General features: G+C 42.9%; 1 protein-coding gene across 1 annotated transcript; it reads left to right on the top strand.

The window, feature by feature from the left end:
- Window positions 1–16892: 16892 nt before the first annotated feature.
- On the top strand, window positions 16893–19780 carry LOC121443332 (protein FAM240B-like). The gene is made up of 2 exons (XM_041645050.1): window positions 16893–17035; window positions 19687–19780. The coding sequence occupies exons 1-2, from the start codon at window positions 16893–16895 to the stop codon at window positions 19778–19780; spliced, it is 237 nt and encodes a 78-aa protein (XP_041500984.1).
- The last annotated feature ends 1432 nt before the right edge of the window (window positions 19781–21212 follow it).

The raw sequence follows: 21212 nt of genomic DNA, 5'->3' as shown, positions 1-21212 counted from the left end.
CGTCCATGTCTAGGAAGGTGAACATCCAAACTGGCTAGGCTCCCACAAAGCTGCGGTAAAAAACAATGACTTTTCGAATTTTGCATGCAAATGGATGGAAATAGAAAACACTATCCTGAGTGAGATAACCCAAACCCAAAAAGATGAACATGGGATGTACTCACTCATAATTGGTTTCTAGCCATAAATAAGGGTCACAGAGTCTACAATTGGTGAACCTAAAGAAGCTAAATAAGAAGGTGAACCCAAGGAAAAACATATAGTTATCCTCTTGGCTATGGGAAGTAGACAAAATTGCCGGGGAGAAAATTGGGATCTTGGGGGTGGGATGGGATGGGGGTAAGGGGAGATGGGGAGAGAAAAGGGAGAAGGGGAGGATGGGGGGAAGTTGGGGAAACAGGATGAGTGGGATAAAGGAAGGTTGGATAGGGGAGCATGGAAGCACAATTCTTAGTTAAGGGAGCCACCTTAGGGTTGGCAAGAGACTTGAACCTAGAGTGGCTCCCAGGAGCCCAAGGAGATGTCCCCAGTTAGTTCCTTGGGCAGCTGACGATAGGGAACCTGAAATGACCCTATCCTATAGCAATACTGACAAATATCTTGCATATCACCATAGAACCTTCATCTGGTGATGGATGGAGATAGAGACAGAGACCCACACTGGAGCACTGGACTGAGCTCCCAAGGCCCCAATGAGGAGCAGAAGGAGGGAGAACATGAGCAAGGAAGTCAGGACCACGACGGGTACACCCACCCACTGAGGCAGTGGGGCTGATCTATTGGGAGCTCACCAAGGCCAGCTGGACTATGACTGGAAAAGCATGGGATAAAACTGGACTCTCTGAACATGGCGAACAATGAGGGCTGATGAGAAGTCAAGGACAATGGCACGGGGTTTTGATCCTACTTCATGTTTTGGCTGTGTCTTCCCTGCACAGACCGCTTCATGACTTCTACATCAGAAATGATGTAATTAGAAGCTAATTAGAAAAAAAAAATAGTGTGGATATAGATCTAAGCTGTATTTTCACAACAAGCACACAGCCTCCTACCTGGTCTAGGAGACTGATGAGATGAAAAATGGATGCTAAAGTTAGGAGGACCTTAGGCACAGATATTAAACTGTTATTTCATATGGACCTCCCATCCTTTGACTGGGCTGTTCTTCCAGTTGGTAGTTGATCCCTTAGCCTACAAACATCAAGCTATTTATGCAAGTGCAAACAACAAAATGATAGTCAGGCATCTGTGGCTGATTCTATTGCATATGCTGAGCCTAGGGGGAAAAAAAATACCTCTTCAAGCTGAAGGGCGTTGAGGATATATCTCTCCTTCTTTGGTTCTCTGGACTCAATAACGGATCTTGCCCAGTTAGGGAACTGTAACCTCACAGTCCATCACTGCAGCTCTGTCAGGCTGGTGTGCCCAGAAAGCCCCACCATCACCTCCCCCACCAAGAAGAATAGATGGAAACGTTTGCAGTGTAGTCACTCCCCAAGAGAAACAAGGCTTCTCTCTGACTCCAGTCACATCCCCACAGGCCCTTAAATGAAGAGGCAGTCTGCTTCTCTGGCACTACAGGAGAATTTATAGAATCATATAGACTCCCAAATTCTTAGAGTGTCATAAAAAGGAGTCTAGAAGAGATATGGTCAGGAGAATGCACTGGGACTGGTCACTGCCTCCCCAAATTCAGTGCTGCCTTCTCGTGACTACACATCACTCAGGGATTATTAACTCATCCAGCCTGAAAACCAACACTCTTCTATTACCACATTGTGATGGTTTGAGAGAAAATGGCCCCGAAAGGGAGTGTACTATTAGAAGCTGTGATCTTGTATAGAAAACATGGTCTTGTTGGAGGAAGTGTGTCACTATTGGGATGGGTTTTGAGGTCTCCTATGCTCAAGCTACTCTCAGCGTCTCATTGCGCTTCCTGTTGCCTGCATATCGAGATGTAGCCAGCATCATGTCTGCCAGGATGTCATCATCTCTTTGCCATGATGATAATGGACTGAACCTCTAAAAAAATGTAAGCCTCCCCAATTTAATGTTTTTCTTTATAAGAGTTGCCATGGTCATGGCATCTCTTCACTGCAAAAGAAACCCTAACAAAGACACACAGGATGATTGACTATCTTCTCAATTCTTCAGCTGATGCACCCAGACATCTGGGAATATTTCATTTACTCAGTTTTTCCCACATGGCTTGTGGATTGTGAAATATAAACAAAAATTGTAGGTTCCCATTCTTATTACTCTAAAGTTATTATTATTATTATTTTCACAGACTAAAGTGGTAGAGTTTTTCATTTAGTTAGTAATAGTGAATAGTTTTTTTTCTCTTTATCAGTTTTTATGACTAGTAAAAGTAAAAAATAATACATCTACAAATAACGAATGAAAGGGGCTGGAAAGATGGATCAGTGGATCAGAGTTCAGTTCTAAGAACCCAGGATAAACTGCTCACAACCATCTGTAAGTCAGGCTCTGGGGGACTTGAGGCCCTCTTCCAGGTTCCATGGGCACCTGCAGCCACCTGCCATACACAAGTACATGTACATAAATAAACAATAAAATAATTTTTTCTTAAAGAATTAAAACTATTGTTTGTTAACAATTTTGATAAAAACCACCATGATCAAATGAGGTATGTAAAACTCCATTTTATATACACTCAACATAAGTATGCAAGTGTTCAATATATGTATGTGTATATTGTACACCTATTCATGTAAATGCAACTAGGCAGGTTCTTGATTATTTCATTGCTATTTGTCTTAACAGCCAATACTATGACATAAATAAACACTATCAAATTTTAAAAGATCCATCTATGATTGACATATTAGGGGACTCTACAATATACACCCTTGAAAAACATACATCTTGTATTATGTAAGATGTTCACAAGAAAGTGTGCCATAAACACTGAGATTCATGAGAACTCCATAATTTTCTTCTAACTATTAAGTTTTTAAAAAAGGTAAAAAGCTAGGCATAGTGGCACATACCTTTAATCCCAATACTTGGGAGGCAGAGGCATGCAGATCTCTGTGAGTTTAAGGATAGCCTGATCTAGATGCCAAGGGCTATGTAGTCACACACACACACAAACTAAAGGTTTTAAAAATATTTATGATTCCCCAATCACTGCTAGATGTCTAGACTGTGTAGGTACTAACCCCATCTCAGCACATGCCCAAGGTACATGAGCGTCCTCCATAAATAACTTCCTATGGATAGTTCTGCTCTGAGCCACTTTCTGCTTTTCACACTTGGTTGAAGACAGATGACACAACCCAAAAGATTCATGTGTTTGGATCTGAAGTCAAGTCACATCAGCCAGTTAAAAGAAGACTTCAATCTTACCTTCAGGACCGTTTTCACCTAATCCATCCGAGGTCAGGATGTCCTTTCAACAGGAGACTGTTATTACCATTAATTCTGAGACCACTGTTTCCTATCATGTTCACTCAGACCATGCATGCCTCCACCTTTGGGAAACTGTGGTGAATTCTGAAGTAGAGGCCAGCGGTATAAACTAAAATCCATTTCTATTTACGAACACCCCTTCTCAGCTTTTCTCTCAGGCCACACCCACACCTAGCGACCTATCATAGGTAGGAGGCACAGGCACACTTCTGATGAGTAAGGAGAGATAGGGTGTGTTTCTAACAGTCTCAAAGGGTGCTTTGTCTTAACATCAAGGTCTTGGCAGCTCAGTGTAGTAGTTCATGTGGAAAAACACAAGTTTTCTGTAAAGGACAAGCCTCTACTAAATTCCATTCTAGACAATTCCTAAATGAACAGATATGTGTGTCGGCACTAAGGCATGATTTACAAAACCAGGCAGAGCTAGAACTAAAGCCGGGTGTTCAAACGAAACCTTGTGCGTGAGTTTCAGAGCCACATGATTCACAAGAGCCAAGAAAGTGGAAATAATTTGGTTGTCTGTCAATCAATAAAATAAGAAATAAAACACGGAGTGATTTAGGGCTGTAACTTCTTAGCAAGAGAGCACCTTCCAGCATCGTGAAGACCTAGGTTCAGTTTCCAGTACCACCAAAAGAAAAGTTTTACTTGTATATTGGAGGAAAAGGATTTGCTTTTGGAGGTAGGGTGGTAATCCACCATTCCAAAAAAAAAAAAGAAAGAAAGAAAGAAAGAAAGAAAGAAAGAAAGTTTTGCAAATAAAATAAAATATAAGGTATATCCATACTTGGGCTCAAAATAAAGTTCAAAATGTGAAAATCAGAACTAAATCTCCAGTTCCACAATAAGGACAAAGAAGGACTTCTGCAGTTACAGTCTTGTTGTGCCAAAGAACTACACATGGAGCAACATCTTGAAATATTGAAGTGGGTGCCTGCATGTAGATTTGAAGTGGCTTCTTCTCAGCTGGGTGAACCTGCTTTCCTCTTCACCCCCTTTGGGCATTAACTGGGTCACAGACCACGATTGTTATCAATGTTCCACCTTCCAAAAGGAGGGTCCTACAAAGGCTCTGACATGAGCATATGTCTATCATTTCTTCATCTTTCAAATAAACCCTGTTGATTTGAAAATGGGTGGAAACGCTGTGAGCTTTTGTCTGAGACATGAGCCTTCCTATAACTGAACAATGAGAGCATTTAGGCAAGAAAATAAGAGTTAGGCACCTTGGGTTCAGATTCTAATATTGCTATTACTCGGTTAAGTGATCTCATCTCTCTGAATGAGACAAGAGGATCTGAGTTTGAGACCAGCCTGGTCTACAGGGCAAGTTCCAGGACAGGCTCCAAAGCTGCACAGAGAAACCTTGTCTCAAAAAAAAAAAATGAATTGATGTGGGAAGTCCTTCTGTATATGTGTTCCTTTTATTGGTTAATGAATAAAGCTTTTTCGACCAGTGGCTTAGCAGAGTAAAGCCAGGCAAGAAATCCAAAAAGTGATATAGAGAGTAGGCAGAGTCAAGGAGACACCATGTAGCTGCTGAAGGAGAAAGATGCAGCCAAATCTTACCTGTAAGCCACAGCCTCGTGGCGATACACAGATTAATAGAAATGAGTTAATTCAAGATATAAGAGGTAGCTAGAAATATCCCTGAATCATTGGCCAAAAGGTGTTGTAATTAATATAGTTTCTGTCTGGGTGCCTGGAAAACAAAAGAGCAACAAATGATTAGATAGATAGATAGATAATTGATAGATGATAGATATAGATAGATAGATAGATAGATAGATAGATAGATAGATAGACAGATGTTTGTGGAAGTCCCAAGTATGGTAGCAGCCCATAAGAAATATTTTTATGTTTCTTGAACTTTTTCTTATGGCTTCAAATAAGAATGAAGAGTCTCATATAATCAACATAGTTGTCAGAACTTTTGTACCATATGATAAAGAAGAGACAAGAAAGAGGGAAGAGGGAAGAAGGACAAGGGATGGAGGAGAGGAGAGGGCAGGGAAGGATTGAGGGGCAAGAGGAGAAGGAAGAAGAGGGGAGAAAAGGAGAGAGAGGGAAATGAGAAAGAAGGCAATTATCTTACAGTAATTTGCTATTCGCTACTTAGTTTTACTGCATTTAGTTTTACTGCATTAAGTAGAAATATATATAAATGCAAAATATTAACATTCATTTGAAGTTTTAAGATATACATCTAAACTTCATTGTGAATCTCATTGTGGCTTCAATGAATACTTTAGAAATGTTTTCATTGAGGAGGATTTTTTTTAATTGTTGCTTTTGTACAGGTAGTTTCCAGAAAAACTATTTTCAAACATAATTTAAAAAAAAATGTTGTAAAGCTTATTTCTGCTATTAAATTAGGCATCTAGTTTACAGTAGGTGGCTTATTAAGACACTTTTACAGACTCAACATTAAATATTATCATTTCAGTAAGCTAAAATCTGCATATCAATGCTGGATGAATTGTCACATGTTATGTAAGTTGCAGATTTATAGCCCACTGTACCATGGTTTGTAATTAGCAGAAGAGTCAAAGGATTTGATGAAAACCGGGGCTATTTCTGTGAACAGATCAGTGACAGTTCCAAATGTTTTTCCTAAGGACAAAGTGTGCTTCTCTGTGATGGGACAAGAGCCACTCTAAAAGGAGAAGTCGATCTCACTTGGATGTGTTTGATTGGAAAACACTCTCCAGCGGTCAATTCCTTCTCCAGCTGGTAGAGTGCTAGCAGGCCGTGATATGTCATCACCGATTCTATTCAAGGATTAATGGCTCCAAAGAACAAGATGCCTCACTAAGTCTTCCTGTAAGATTATACCCAAGTGTGGCTCGTCCCACCATTCCAGTCCCCTTTGCACACTAAGGGGCAGAGGGTGGCTTTTCACGAGTCACAGAGCAACAGGGCACATGGGTAATCCGTACATGTTCTAAACCACCTCTCTAGGTTCAGGCCAAGTCATAGCGTTCATGAGAAACTGCCAAAACAGAAGCTTGCCTGCTCAGGGGCAGGCAGGGGAGGGAGAGATGGGATTTCTTTAGAACCATCTCTCACCATGAGGGAAGGCTACAGTGTCCCTGGAGAAATAGTGCCTGATTCTACTAATTTGGCTCAAATGACCTTGAAAGACGGAGGGATTTCTGTTACTCCCTCTACTCCATATATAAAAGCTCCAACAATGAGGTTTCAGAATAGCGCCTGTGGCTTTCGCAAAGCGGAGCTGAGGAGGCCAGAACCAGAACGCTTGCCCTTCTTTGCAGCCTAACAGGATATCAGCTCACCTGCGATTCATCTTTAAGGTACGATGCGTTGAGCTTGTGTTGTCGGTGGGACCAGCCCAGTGCAGCCAGTTGAGATGTCTTCGGTGAGCTGAGGTTTTATTTTGGGTCCCCCCCCCCACACACACACACATCTCTGGTTTTCTTTTCCCTAAATGTCAGTGATTAGTGAATTTCAAGCTCAAGGGTGTGAAAAAGCCAATCAGTATCAATCTCACAAAGTGAGGCTCTGTGAAGATTAACCAAAATAAGGAATATACCTCATGTTGATTGTTGGATAAACAGTACTGAGAAACATTTGTTAGAGGTTCCAGACCACAGAAACTCCTCGGGGAGCCAATAAATAGGAGGATTAAAAATTAATTTGAGGTTTTTACTTGACTGAGTAACCTAAGACTTGGAAAATTAAGCTGGAGACTTTTTGCTTGTTTCTGTTTTTACAACTGGCCGTTCTGTGTTCCTTCATTGCAGAGATAGGAACGCATGTGTCCTCCAAAGTCAACTTGCAACAAATGTTACTTGTCTACGTGGCTATTTCATGTAAAGCTGCAAGTGAGTTGTGCAACTCTTAAGGGGAAGTTAATCAGTAGATGAAATTTAAGAATCAACAGTTGAAACCTAGCAGGGGGACAGTCACTTACTCACATAAGAGCCGTCTTTTTTGCTATGGGTCGTTGGTACCATTTGCCCTTCCCATATATGCAAGACAGCCAGATAGTCTCATTTGGAAAGTGAAGAAACTGAAACCTACAATTTTCTATTCCCTAGATCTGGCAATTTCCTTAACTAGTCAAGTCAGGGGGACCCCAGAGAACACACACCTCAATTCATAATAAGGCGATGGAAGTATCTTTCCCAAAATTTAAAAGAAAATTTAAGTCTTTCTCTTAAATTATAGATCAATAAGCCCTATAAAATAAAAGGTATTTAAAAACTAACTATAGTCTGAGAGTGTAGCTTGGTTAGTAGACTGCTCGTCGAAGATACGAGACTCTAGGTTTGATCCCCGACATTGATAACAAGACAGATGGAAAGGAAGGGAGAACTACATGCTGATAACAATATGGTAAGCATAGATCATTTTGCTTTTATTACTTAAAGCATTTCATTCAAAAGTAGGAGAAATTGGATTTACATCTGACCATTTAGAGACCTATTTGCTATTAGAATTTTGAATATTTCTTTCTACTTAAATGGGATTTTGTGTCTTTCCTATTAGCAAAAACGTGCTGTGAAGTTGGTTAAAGTCTGTGTTTACTAGTACAAACGATGGTGTTCCTTTTTATGGATGCAGCATAATTAAACTGTGACACATATTGATTACCTGTCTAGGAGTCTGGCCTGGTGCAGTTCTTTATCCACTTAAGATGTGTTGAGTGACAGCTATGTTGGGCTTGCTGGAGTGGCGCATTCAGGTGCACTCTCTTGAATCTGCGCTGTCTTTTCACTGAGGGGCAAATGGGTGAACAGCCTGGTTTTCCTACCCTAGGGAGAGGGGCGAGATGGAAGTAATCTATAAAAGAGACTCGTCCATGTACGCAGAAAAATTAATGATCATATGAACTACAGGGGCAATGAGAGGTTACATAGTAAACATTTCGTGACTCCATCCTGTACTGTACATTATGGACTCCATCCATACTTCCAGGAGCTTATGCTTCAGGCTACACCTGGCGGTGTGAACAAAACATCGCTAGCCCAGATGTTTGTTTACTTGTTGCAGTAGACCCAACCAGGAATTAGTTAAATGTCTATCAATACATGAATGGTTAAATAAGTTATAGTATATCTGCAGTTTACTATGCCTCTGTGGGATCAACATGCAAATAAGTACTAAAGTGAGAAAATCAAAGCCCACACACACATTGGTCCTGCTTGGAGAGAATACACACATATATGCATCTATATGCTTTCATTAAAATTGAAACACCAATAAGGCATTGGTAACAGTGGTTGAAATTAGTCAGTGTTGCTGGCTGCAAGGAGATAGGAGAGAAAGACTTTTTCTCCTTTTTTTTTTTTTCTTTTTCCCTTTTTTGGGGGACAGAGTTTCTCTGTAGCTTTGAAGCCTGTCCTGGAACTAGCTCTTGTAGACCAGGCTGGCCTTAAATTCACAAAGATCCACCTGCCTCTGCCTCGATTAAAGGCATGCACCACCACTGCCCAGCATGGAAAGGCTTTTATAATTAGCTTTATAACCTTCAGTAATTATTGAAATATATTATCATATGCATGCAACTTTTTAGTGATCTTAAGGATATCTTTATGAACTTCATAGCCCTTTCAGAAAATATTCTGAAGATTTTAACAAGAAAGATTGAATAAATCATAGTTTACAATAGCTTTCACGTGCCTCTTCAGACACAAAGACCAACACAGCAAAAAAGGGAAGAGAGGAGTACCCTAGAGAGTCTCCAGGCCAGGAAGGGACATCAGGTGCTTCTGGGAGTCCATGGGGTTTTTTTCCTTGTATCATTTCCTCCTATGCAGCCCCAGTGATTATGCTAAGGGCCTTGTCCCTGGGCCAGCTCACATTGGTTTCTCTGCCTTCTGACATTGTCCTCAATCTGTTGCATTTAGCCACTCCTGCTTCCCGTGTGTCCCTTGGGGTTCTGATGAATCCCTCTGTTATTGATTAAAATGATCAATCCAATCTATTCAGAAAGCAGGCCCTGTGATTTGGTGTGGGACAGTGGGGGTGCCAAGATTAATCTCACTAAACAATACCATAAGGCACTGAGATGCCTTCCTTACAGATACCCCATTCCAGTGTCTATGTCTTTCTGTGTGTTGTGTCCTTGTGTACAATGGCCAGTAGAGGACATCAGGTGTCTGGCTCTATACTCATAGTTTTATTCGCTTGAGACAGGATCTCTCACTGAGCCTTAAACTATACATTTCAGGCTGGGCTGGCTTGCAAGTGAATCACCCCACCCTATCCCACCAGGGATCTGATTGTCTTTGTCCCTCATTGCTGGAGTTACAGGCACAAGCAGCTATTCCCATCTTCAGCGTGGGTACGGAGAATCTAAACAGAGGTCCCTGAATTTGTGCTGCAAGAGTTCTCACCCACTGAGCCATCTCCCTAGGCCCCAATTTTGCTGGATTTTTTTTCACCTGCATTCTGGGCACTGAATGTACATTCTAACGTTTACAGGGCAAGTACTTTACCAACTGAGTGATCTCCTCAGCACCCCCCAGATTTTTTTACAAGAAATGTTAAGATCAGAGTGGCTGGAGTCCATTGTCTCAGAGGAGATGTGTAGCCTCTTATCATTATCCCTATGGGAAAAACAATGGCAGTGACTAGTGACAGTTAAGGCCATTGGGCTGGAAGTTTGAGGAAGGGAACTAAGAAACGGTGTTTAAAGAGCAAGCAAGATTTATTAAAACAGAAGAACAGTTTCCTGAAGTAGAAAGGAAAATGCCACTGAGATCCCAGGAGCTTTGCCATCTTCCCAACCCCCGGAGAAAGCAGGAGGATCAAGCAATGCCTTTCCACTGCCATCTGAGTGCAGATGAAGTATATGATTGATGATTTTCACTGGCTCTACCCGGGTAGTTCCAGAGACAGTAAGTCACAGCTGACAGGAAAACAGAATGGACCCATTTGAGACCTGTTTCCTGCCTTAGACCTATGTTTTCCTAAAATCGCCACCAATTCTTTTTCATTTTTGATACAAGATCTCGAGAACTCTGTGCTGGCTTCAGACATGCTCGGTAGTGAAGGATGACCTTAAACATCCGGTCCCCAGCCTCTCCTTCACACATGACATTTGTGGTGATTCATGTGGTACTAGGAATTGACCACAGGGGTTCACGTATACAAGGCAAGCTATATTAGACAAGCACTCTACCAAAGTAGCTACATTCCCAGTTCACAATTTCATTTCTTGTGGACCCAGGCTGCCAATGCCAGCCACTATCATGCTGCTCACAATCAGCACAGTAAAGGAAGTAGAGAGTATAAAACATATTTTAAGAGAGAGAGGGAAACTAGAAAGAAGACCTGGTCTAAATCAAAGTGCACTTTATGGTATAGAAGTTGTCAAAGCTTCAGTTTTCCAGCAGCACGAGCAGCTGTGAATAACCTGTAAGAGAGTGATGACAGCAATCGTTTTTAGGAGACCAGTCACTTCTTCAGCATGCTCGGCATCATGCAGTGAATGCGATTATTCCGCCAGATCACAGAGAGGGCACAAATCTAGCATCCTAAGTGGCACCAGAAGCTTTGCTAAAGGCATCTGTCCAGGCTCTAACACTGGGCCTTGGACAAAGGGGAAGCCTCTTGTCCCTGTCATCTCAGATTTTCTAATCCTAATAGCCCAGCAACAGAAATAAATAAACCTTAAGAATGAGCTGAGTCAGTATGCAGCAAAGCATCTGATATCGTGCATAAACCAACGTTGATGAGTATATGTTAGGGTGGTTCAAGGTGGTTAACATTTCTTATGCTTACCATGGGTGATCAATAGATTGTGAGAATCCTGCAAACATCAATATCATGTCTGAAGAATGATACAGCAGTCCATGCATGAAGTACCATGAGCTGGATAACAACAATTAGTCTCTGTCTCGTGGGTAATGAAACTGGGACTCAGTACGAAAAGCTCATGGTAGTGACCAGCCTAATGTCCTCATTCTTGGTTCCTTCATATATCTGACTGACAAAACACAACCACAGAGTTGGTGAGTCCTGGGATGGAAGCTGTAGGGAGGACCGTGCCCACTTGCCCCCTTATGAGACATGGTGAAGACCTCCATTGCCAGCAACTGCTGAAATGACAAGCAGTGGGCTCTGTTTTGTGAAGTCAGATAGCATTTGTTCAGGTGTGGTATAAGAAAGCTGTTCCAGGACAGCCAGGACTGTTACACACAGAAGCCCTGTCTCAAAAAACCAAAAAAAAAAAAAAAAAGAAGAAGAAGAAGGAGGAGGAGGAGGAGGAGGAGGAGGAGGAGGAGAAAGGGAGGGAAGGAGGGAGAGGAGAGAGAGAGAGAGAGAGAGAGAGAGAGAGAGAAGTTTAAGAAAGCCACAGGGAAGAAGGTGGTCCCTGCCCTCGCTGTCGCGAAGAAACAGGAGGCTAAAAAGGTAGCGAATCCTTTGTTTGAGAAAAGGCCTATGAACTTTGGCATTGGGCAGGACATCCAGCCCAAAAGAGATCTCACACACTTCATCAAATGGCTGGCTACATTAGGCCACAGAGGCAAAGGGCGGCCATCTTCTATAAGCAGCTCAAAGTTCCTCCTGCCATTAACCAGTTCCCCCAGGCCCTGGACCTGCAAACAGCTACCCAGTTGCTTAAACTTGTCCAAAAGTACAGGCCAGAGGCTAAGCAGGAGAAGAAGCAAAGGCTGCTGGCCCATGCTGAGAAGAAAGCTGCTGGCAAAGGGGATGTCCCAACTAAGAGACCACCCACCTATCCTTCGAGCAGGACTCAGTCAGTACAGTCACCACCTTGGTGGAGAACAAGAATGCTCAGCTGGTGGTGATTGCCCATGATGTAGACCGCATTGAGCTGGTGGTCTTTCTGCCTGCCCTGTATCAGAAGATGGGGGTCCCTACTGCATCAAGGGAAAGGCCAGGCTGAAGCGGCTGGTCCATAGGAAGATGTGCACCCCTGTTGCCTTCACACAGGTTAATCGGAAGACAAGGGTGCTCTGGCTAGGCTGATCAAAGCTATTAGGACTAATTACAACGAGAGATAGGGTGAGATCCGCCGGCACTGGGGATGCAACGTCCTGGGTCCTAAATCTGTGGCTCAAATTGCCAAGCTGGAGAAGGCAAGGCAAAAGAACTTGCCACTAAACTGGGTTAAATGTACTGCTCAGTTTTCTATACATAAATATAATTATAAACCTTCAGAGAGAGAGGGAGGGAAGGAGGGAGGGAGGGAAGAAGGGAGGGAGGAAGGGAGAAAGGGAGGGAGGGAGGGAGGGAGACTTGGGGGGCTAAGAATATTTGCTACTTTTCTTTCAGTATGACCAAGTGTCTGACAAAAATGCAACTTAAAGAAGAAAGGGTTTATCCAGGTTTAGAGTTCAAGGGGTTTCAAGCCCTAGTGTCGAAAAGATAAAGTAGGAAGAATGTTAGGCACTTGGCCACATCACTTCGGTAAGCAGGAAGCATATAGCAGACAGGAAGTGGTCCACGGTCCCCAGTGACCCATTTCCTCCAGCAATGCTCTACTTCCTAAAGATTCCATAGCCTATCAAAACAGTACCAACCACTGAGGATCAAGTGTTCAAACACGATCAAACCACAACACTAAAGGAAAAAGTTCAAGGTTAGCACTATGGATAGATAATACACCCCAGACCCTGAGGAGAAAAGGGCAGGCCTTGGACTATACTCAGAAAAACCGATCTTTTCTATGATGTGAAGAAAACCCATCTTTTATGGCCAAGATGAGGTTACACTTGGTTTTGAACACATTGTCTTGAAGCAGTTAGTGCAGGTACTACTCAGGACCACAGGTCAATGCCACCATTGCCTTCCTTGTCACTTAGTTCATGACCCCTTCCTAAGGGGAAATTCCTCCATGGAAACAGAACCCCTAAGTTCTTTTTGTTTTTTTTCTGAGACAGGGTTTCTCTGTGTATTCTGTAGTTGTCCTGGAACTTATTTTGTAGACCAGGCTGGCCTTGAACTCACAGAGATCTGCCTCTGACTCCCTAAGTGCTAGAATTAAAGACGTGTGCCACCACCGCCTGGCTACCCCTAAGTTCTTTCTGACCCAAACAGGCCATCATACTCCAGATCCCTAATAGTCTCTCATCCAACTTGCCTTGGACAGGCTCAGCCTCAGTTTACCCCTTGGGTATGTGGACATCTATGCTTTTAGCTGATTAGTTTTCCCTAGTTCCTGGATCTACAAATGCCTTGCCTGCTAGACTAGATGTTCTCCATAGCCAACTCACCTTCCAGTCAAACAAACAAAAAAATAAATAAATGTCAGACTTCATGAGGGCTTGTTGGAGGAGTGCGCCGCTTGTTGGTTCCCCGGCCACCCAGCTAGCTTAGACCCAAAATAACCACACAGAAACCAGCACTGCTTGGCCCATTAGCTCTAGCTTCTTATTGGCTAACTCTTACATCGTAATTTAACCCATCTCCATTAATCTGTGCATCACCACGGGGTCGTGGCCTACCAGCAAAGTTTCAGTGCCTCTTTCTCCAGCGGTGGCAGCTCCATGGCTTCTCTCTGACTCCACCATCCTTTCTCCCAGCATTCATCTTGGATTTTTCCCACCTACCTATATTCTGCCCTGCACAGGCCCAAAGCAGTCCTTTATTAACCAATGGTATTCACAGCATGCAGAGGGGAATCCCACATCACAAGCTGGCTGGCTGCCTGCTGGGCTCTCCTCTCTTCTCCATAATGCTGTTTAGCTTAAAATGTCAATTCTCATTTTAAATAAAAGAAAGACATTTCTATGAGTATGTATTTGGCCAAACTATCCTTTCTGTGAGTACCAAATATGTGATTTGAATTTGAAAGCTTTAGAAGCAGGGTTTGGAGCTACAACACCGTTAGTTGCTTGCCTGACATGCATGAAGCCCTGGGTTGCAACCCCAGCATCACATAAACCCAGTGTGATGCGCACACCTATAATCTTTGGAAGGAGGAGCAAGAGGATAAGCTTAGCAAATCTGAGGCCAACCTGAGCTAGAAGAGACTCTGTCTCCAAAAAAAAAGTGTTTGTATTAAAGGAATCTATAAGCCATATACCTGATGGCTTCTTACTTTGCACCCACATTCCTCCCAGCTCAGCATAACAGTGTTGTGTCTCTCTGTCTGTCATGTGCTTGTGGACACACATTTATGGAATGCATGTGGAAGTCAGAGGACAACTTTTAAGAATTGGTTCTGTCCTATCTTGTTGGGGCCCGATGTCTCTTGTCACTTCTCCTTCTGAACTTTGCACTGTAGCTATGTGGTTCCTCAGGCTTCCCTTCCTGCCTTAGGAGTACGAGACTACAGATGTGAGCCATGGCATCTGGCTTTGTACAGGGATCCCAGCGATCAAACCTGGGTCGTTAGACTTCTGCACCTAACACTTAGCGCTTGTCCTCACTGACCCATCTCTTCAGTTCAAGCAATGAACTGCTTCTCACATGTGCACCCTAAGCAAGTGAAATGCCGTGGATTCTCCTGTAGGTACAACTAAACCCGCAGGGAACTCAAGTGCACGGAGAGGCAGGCATTCCGTCTCCTGGCCCTATGGATAAAAATGTAAAATCTAACCTATTTTTGTTAACAGTTCCTCTTCCAATAAACAATGACTAGAAATATGTTAGAGATCTCCACACTGAATCCATTTTCCAGGGAAAGACTAAGTGGGAGATGTGTGTGCCCCTGGAGACAGGAGACTGTGCGGTCATCAGGCCGTAAGACAGCCCAGGTCCACAGACGCTCAGAGCACTGTCCCTGCTCGGAGAGATCTCAGAAAGTCTTACCCAGAAAGGGTAAAAATGGTTCTCTCTCCCACCTTCTTTCATTGTCTAGGTCCTGGGATAGTTTAAAGGGCAATTTTCATTTCTCAGAAAGTTCTTTTTATAAAAAACAGTCATTTGAAAAGAGTCATTAAATTAATTTGAGAACAAATGAATATCTGTTAAATTCCTCAAGTCACCAAAAATAACAAAGACCGAGTTCTTCTCTTAAGGAAACTAGGCCCCACTAAGTCACAAACATCCAAGCACTGAGGTACCTGTCAGTCAGGGGAGAGCTCTGAGATCCTTGGCAGAGAGAGAATGTGAAGTCACTTTGCCTTCTTTAAGGGACAGGAGTGTGGAGGGAACTCGAAAGCTGTGTGGACAAAATCAACTAATGCCTCTGAGCATCTGCTTCCTCATGCGCAAAATGAGAAATTAATTAGCTCAAGTTAGCCATCCATAATGTACGAAGAGAGTCCTCTGTGAAGATGAGCAGACCTAGGTTTAAACTCGGCTCTGTTTTAGTCACTGGGAAGGCTCATCTGAACAATGAGTGTAAAACCACCCATCTCACAGAGCAGCACCAACAGACAACAGTACAGTGGGTAGAACACTTCAAGTGAGGAGCTGGGAGAAACTCATCAGGCAATGTGCTTGTTGTGCAAGTGTGAGAAGCTGAATTTGAAACACCAACACCCATGTAAAAGCCAGGTTAGCTCTGTCCCCACATTGGGAGGATGCAAAGACAGACAGGTTCCAGGAACATATTGGCCAAAGAGTTGAGTCAAATAAGTGATCTTTCTAGTGAAAACCCCTGCCTCAAGATGTCTCTGGTCTCCACATGAGTACATATAGGCAAGTGCACCCACATACACACACGCACATCACACACACACAATTACAACTGATTCAAAGAAATTTGTTTTTAAAAAAATCAATAAATTTGTAGTAGAAGAAAAATTGACATCCACAGGTGTCTCATTTGGGTAAAATTTATTTTAATTTCTGTGTTTTAGAATCATTTACATTACTATATTTTTCTATACTTTACAGTATAGCAAAATGGCTAAAAGACAACAAAAAAAGCCAACTGCTTAAGAATCAGATTACCTTCATGGGCTACAGATTTTTCTTTGTTCAACTATTTTCAGAGGGGCTGGAGAGATGGCTCAGAGGTTAAGAGCATTGCCTGCTCTTCCAAAGGTCCTGAGTTCAATTCCCAGAAACCACATGGTGGCTCACAACCATCTGTAATGAGGTCTGGTGCCCTCTTCTGGCCTGCAGACATATACACAGACAGAATATTGTATGCATAATAAATAAATATTAAAAAAAAGAAAAATCTTAAAAAAAAAAAAAGAGCTGGGAATGGCTCAGAGGACTAAGAACACTGACTGTTCTTCCAGAGGTCCTGAGTTCAATTCCCAGCAACCACATGGTGGCTCACAACCATCTGTAATGAGGTCTGGTGCCCTCTTCTGGCCTGCAGGCATACACACAGACAGAATATTGTATACATAATAAATAAATAAATATAAAAAAATAAATAAACTATTTTCAGAATACTTTTTGCATCATCATGATTATCTTCATCTGCAAATCCAAAAACTGAGTCATTCCATGAGCGTGTGATGACGGGAAAAGTGTCAATTTAAGCTCCTCAGGCGCATCCCCAGATCAAGGTGTCACTACTTGCTGGGCTATGCTCTATCTTTCATGTTGCAGGGATGAACAGCCAGTACATGCGCAGGGAAGTCTTCTGCTGTGAGACCTGCGATGAGCTCAAAAGCTTCTGGGAAAAGGAAATTAGCAAGCAGACTTGCTACCGAGAACTTGAAGAAGATCGTCAGGAGAGAAGCGCTCTGAGAAAGTATGTGGGTTGCTTTTCTGTCCTGGATTCTTTGGGAATAAACCAAATGTATAGAGGGGCCCAGTTCTTTTTCATCACTCACTAGGATAAGAAGGTGGGTGGTGGATTCTATATTACAGAGGAAGGAAGCAAGAACAAGATCTGGAGGAAAAGAAGTATATTAAACTCACAAGTCCCAGAGAGGTGTCGCCACAAATTGCTCAGTACATCAAAGAAGGAGCAGGTTTTAATCAGAACATAGCAGCCAGGAAGGAAGTGTAAGCCACACCTTTTGGTGGATCTCCATGGCAAAGCAGGAAAGAGAAGACAGTTAAGGGTTGACTAGTTTGAGCAATCCCAGTGGGCTTCTGACTGGCTAGACACCAGTACTGACTCTGGGATGCTTTCCAAAGGGGAACACAGTGGCTGGTGTGGAAGCTTAATATGGAAAAAGTTGAAGCTACAGACTTTGGTGGAGATGGTTTGGAGATTGGCTGAACCTTTTACTGGGATGAGAATGTAACTCAGTTCTTTACCTAGAATGTACAAAGCCCTGGGTCAGATCCCAGCACCAAAGAAGGTGTGATGCAAACATCTGTAATCCCAGCCCTGGACAGGTTAAAGCAGAAGGTTCAGAAGGTCAAAGTCATCCGCTTAGGCTACATGAGACCCTATCTTATAACAGAGGGTGAGGAATTAGTCCTGGGAAGAGCAGTCTTTCTCCAGTCAGGACATTTTTAAAAGAAGTCAGAACATAAAATACAGAAAGTCAGAAACCAAGATTAATAGAACTACTCATTCAATATTGCCAGTCTTCACAGGGTTTCTCGGGTGTATCTATAGCCTGGTTCTCACTCAGCTGTCAGCACAGCGGTTTCAGCCCAGAGAGCTGCTTACAGTGGAGGGCTTTCTTGCTGTTTGGAACAAGTACAGTAGTATTTCTTGCCTCAAAACTTTGGCTGTCAGCAGGATTCCCATTCCACACTGTGGTAAAGGTGCCTGGAGGGCAAAGTGGTCCCTACTGAGAACCAGTAGCTTACAGACAACAATACTTTCTTCAACACAGACAGAATCAAGTTTCAGGTTGTCCAGATGACTCAGCATGTGAAGGCACTTGCCACATAAGCCTGAAGGCCTGTGTTTGAATCCCATAACCAACATAAAGGTGAAGGAGGGGCCTGACTCCACAAAGTTTTCCTCTGACCTTCACATACCTGTCATGACATGACACACACACCCACATGTACACAACATGCATACACACAGGCACACATACACAATAATAATAATTTGAATTGAAAAGATTCTGTTTCCTATAATTGTTTACTCAAGAGATGGGTGTGTTGATACAAGCCATAATCCTGGAAGTTAGGATGTAGAGGTAGAAGGATTAGAAACTCAAGATCATTCTCAGCTACCTTAAGAGTTCAAGGTCAAAGTTGGGCAATGGTGGCGCACGCCTTTAATCCCAGCACTCGGAGGCAGAAGCAGGCGGATCTCTGTGAGTTCAAGGCCAGCCTGGTCTACAAGAGCTAGTTCCAGGACAGGAACCAAAAGCTACCTTGTCTCGAAAACCTTGTCTCGGAAAAAAAAAAAAAAAGAGTTCAAGGTCAGCCTAAGCTATATTGTAGCTCAACACCTCTCTACATGCTACAGTACAATTGGCAAGTCAGGCAAGGGCCTGGAGATTGAAACAGAGGGAGAGAGAGAGAGAGAGAGACATGGCTGACAAGATTGCCCCAAGAATGCCTTGAATGCCCTCTTTATTGTGTTCCGGGGCAGCTTATATAGAGTCTCCTTAACTAATGGCCATGCCCTAACTCTCAGCTGCAAGCCTACCAGAAACCACTCCTCGGACATCAGGAACTCATGAGGGTCTTGTGCTCAGAGCAGCAAGCACAGGAAAACAAGTTGTTTACTCTGGCAGGCAGGGGGTCACAGGAAATTCAGGGTCTGGGGTCCACAGTCCCCAACATTACATAGAGCCTGTCTCAAAAATAAATAAATAAAAATAAGAATAAAGTAAAATCCCTCTTCAGCTCTTCACAATTATAATCCCAGTACACAAGGGCTACATACATTCACCAGCTCTTTCACGGTCAACTTGTTGATGACTCAAAAAAAAAAAAATTTTTTTTTTTTTACTGGGATTTTGACTGGAATTTCATTAAGTCCAATAGTAATTTGAGAAGGCTAAATTAAATTTGATGGAAGACTACCTGTTTGTAGTCTTCACTTGTTTTTCTGTTGGGACCAATTGGAGTCCTGGCCTTCAGCTGTTCTTCCCTTCTGATTAGAGTTACTAAAAGCTGTGCCTTGAGGATCAGAGGATGGGGTTCTCACCTGTTAGCCCACTTGACTACTGGATATTTAAGCCTCCATGGTGCTATGAAATAGAGAGCTTTGTTCCAGTGATTAGACGTCCGTGTGTCTGTCTGTCTCTGTATGTTTGTGTATTTCAACCTCCAGCCCCTTGCCCGAATCTTGCGAACTGTATTGTAGCACATAGAGAGCAGACGGGGGCGCAGTGAGCTGCATTTTTCTATTTTCTTTCTGTTCTTTACTCATTCACAACAGTCATGGGCTTCTTTGGACAATTTTTATGAATCAGTGGACCAGCAGGCATGGAAACAAATGCACTAACCAACTGCATTGTGGTGTCTCCTCCTCAGGCTTCGAGAAGAATGGAAGCAGAGGCTGGAGAAGAGGCTGAGAATGCTGGACAACCCTGATGAGGAGGGAAAGCAGGCTAACCCCGAGAACTGAGTGTTTCTAGCAAACCATCAAGGGCATCCTTTCCTAGGAGGAAAAAGACTTCTACCGAGTTAGACTGACTTACTAAGCAGAACTTCCCCTATTTGCTCTCCCATTTGAGAAAGGACACACATGTAAACCCCACCCTGTGCTAATGGGAACTGTTATTCAGCTCGACACGCTCCACACAGAGGACAGGGTGGCTGCAGAGGTGGAATGTTTGGATTGTTTAATGCGAAAAACTCTTTGAATTAGCACCCTTCCCCAGGTTTCAGAGACCCACGTAGTATAAGCTGGTTCAGCACTCTGCCCTCGTTTTGAAATTTAAATGCTTCCTCTGAGCTTGCTTGAGGCAATGACCTTGATGGGATCTGGCTTCCCCACCTCTCCAGAAATTGATCACAAAATCTTTGTCTCCTTTCTCCTTTTCTTGTGTATACAGATTTGCCACAGCCTGTCTATATGAAAGTGAAAATCTTTTATGTTGCAAAATGAACTGTGAGCAAAGTAGCTTTGGCAGTTTTTCAATTTAAAATGATCATTTGGCTGCAGCTGGGAAAATGGATTTGAGAGATGACTGAAGATGGTTTGGAGATGAGTTTCTGTAACTTCTGTGGTCACCACGATAGAGGACATGAGCGAAGAGAATGTGTGGTCTCACAGATGGGTTAGAAGCCATGAGACATGAAACATCTAAAATTATAGGTGTTCATTTATCTTAAGCAACACTTATATAACATGGGCTAAATAAAGAGAATATGAATTCTAAAAGCTGTTGAACTGGTTTTATTAACAACCAAAGTTACTAACCAGTGAAGTTATATGGTGTGTACAGTGCCTAGCTTCCTGGGCGTTGGTTTCCTGGTGTAGCAACACTTTACCACTGTGCCTTTCCAGGTGGCTGGATAGATTATCAGGTGTATGGTGTAGGAGTTCCTTCTGTTTGTGTGTTGCTTACATTGGTTAATGAAGAAAGAAACTGCCTTGGCCTAGTTGATAGGGCAGAACTTAGGTAGGAGGAGAAAACAGAACTGAATGCTGGGGGCTGGAGAGATGGCTCAGAGGTTAAGAGCATTGCCTGCTCTTCCAAAGGTCCTGAGTTCAATTCCCAGCAACCACATGGTGGCTCACAACCATCTGTAATGAGGTCTGGTGCCCTCTTCTGGCCTGCAGGCATACACACAGACAGAATATTGTATACATAATAAATAAATAAATATTTAAAAAAGGGAGTAAGAAGGGCAGAGTCAGAGAGAAGCCATGGATCCTCTGCCAGAGATGGACGCCAGTTAGCCACTGCCACGTGGTGATACACAGATTAATGGAGATGGGTTAAACTAATATGTGAGAGTTAGCCAATAAGAAGTTAGAGCTAATGGCCAAGCAGTGTTTTAATTAATACAGTTTCTGTGTGGTTATTTCAGGTATAAGCTAGCAGGGCTGC

This window comes from Microtus oregoni, unplaced genomic scaffold (assembly GCF_018167655.1).
Source record: "Microtus oregoni isolate MIOR12 unplaced genomic scaffold, Mior012 000105F_ref0000443, whole genome shotgun sequence".
Taxonomy (NCBI): Eukaryota; Metazoa; Chordata; class Mammalia; order Rodentia; family Cricetidae; genus Microtus; species Microtus oregoni.
Note: the sequence above shows the minus strand (reverse complement) of the source record. Positions and strands in the feature narration are given on the sequence as shown.

Excerpts from the sequence above, each read along its gene's own strand:
- LOC121443332 (XM_041645050.1), top strand. The coding sequence starts at position 16,893 with ATGAACAGCCAGTACATGCGCAGGGAAGTCTTCTGCTGTGAGACCTGC. Across the intron at positions 17,036-19,686 it reads GAGAGAAGCGCTCTGAGAAA|GCTTCGAGAAGAATGGAAGC; the intron begins GTATGTGGGTTG and ends TCTCCTCCTCAG.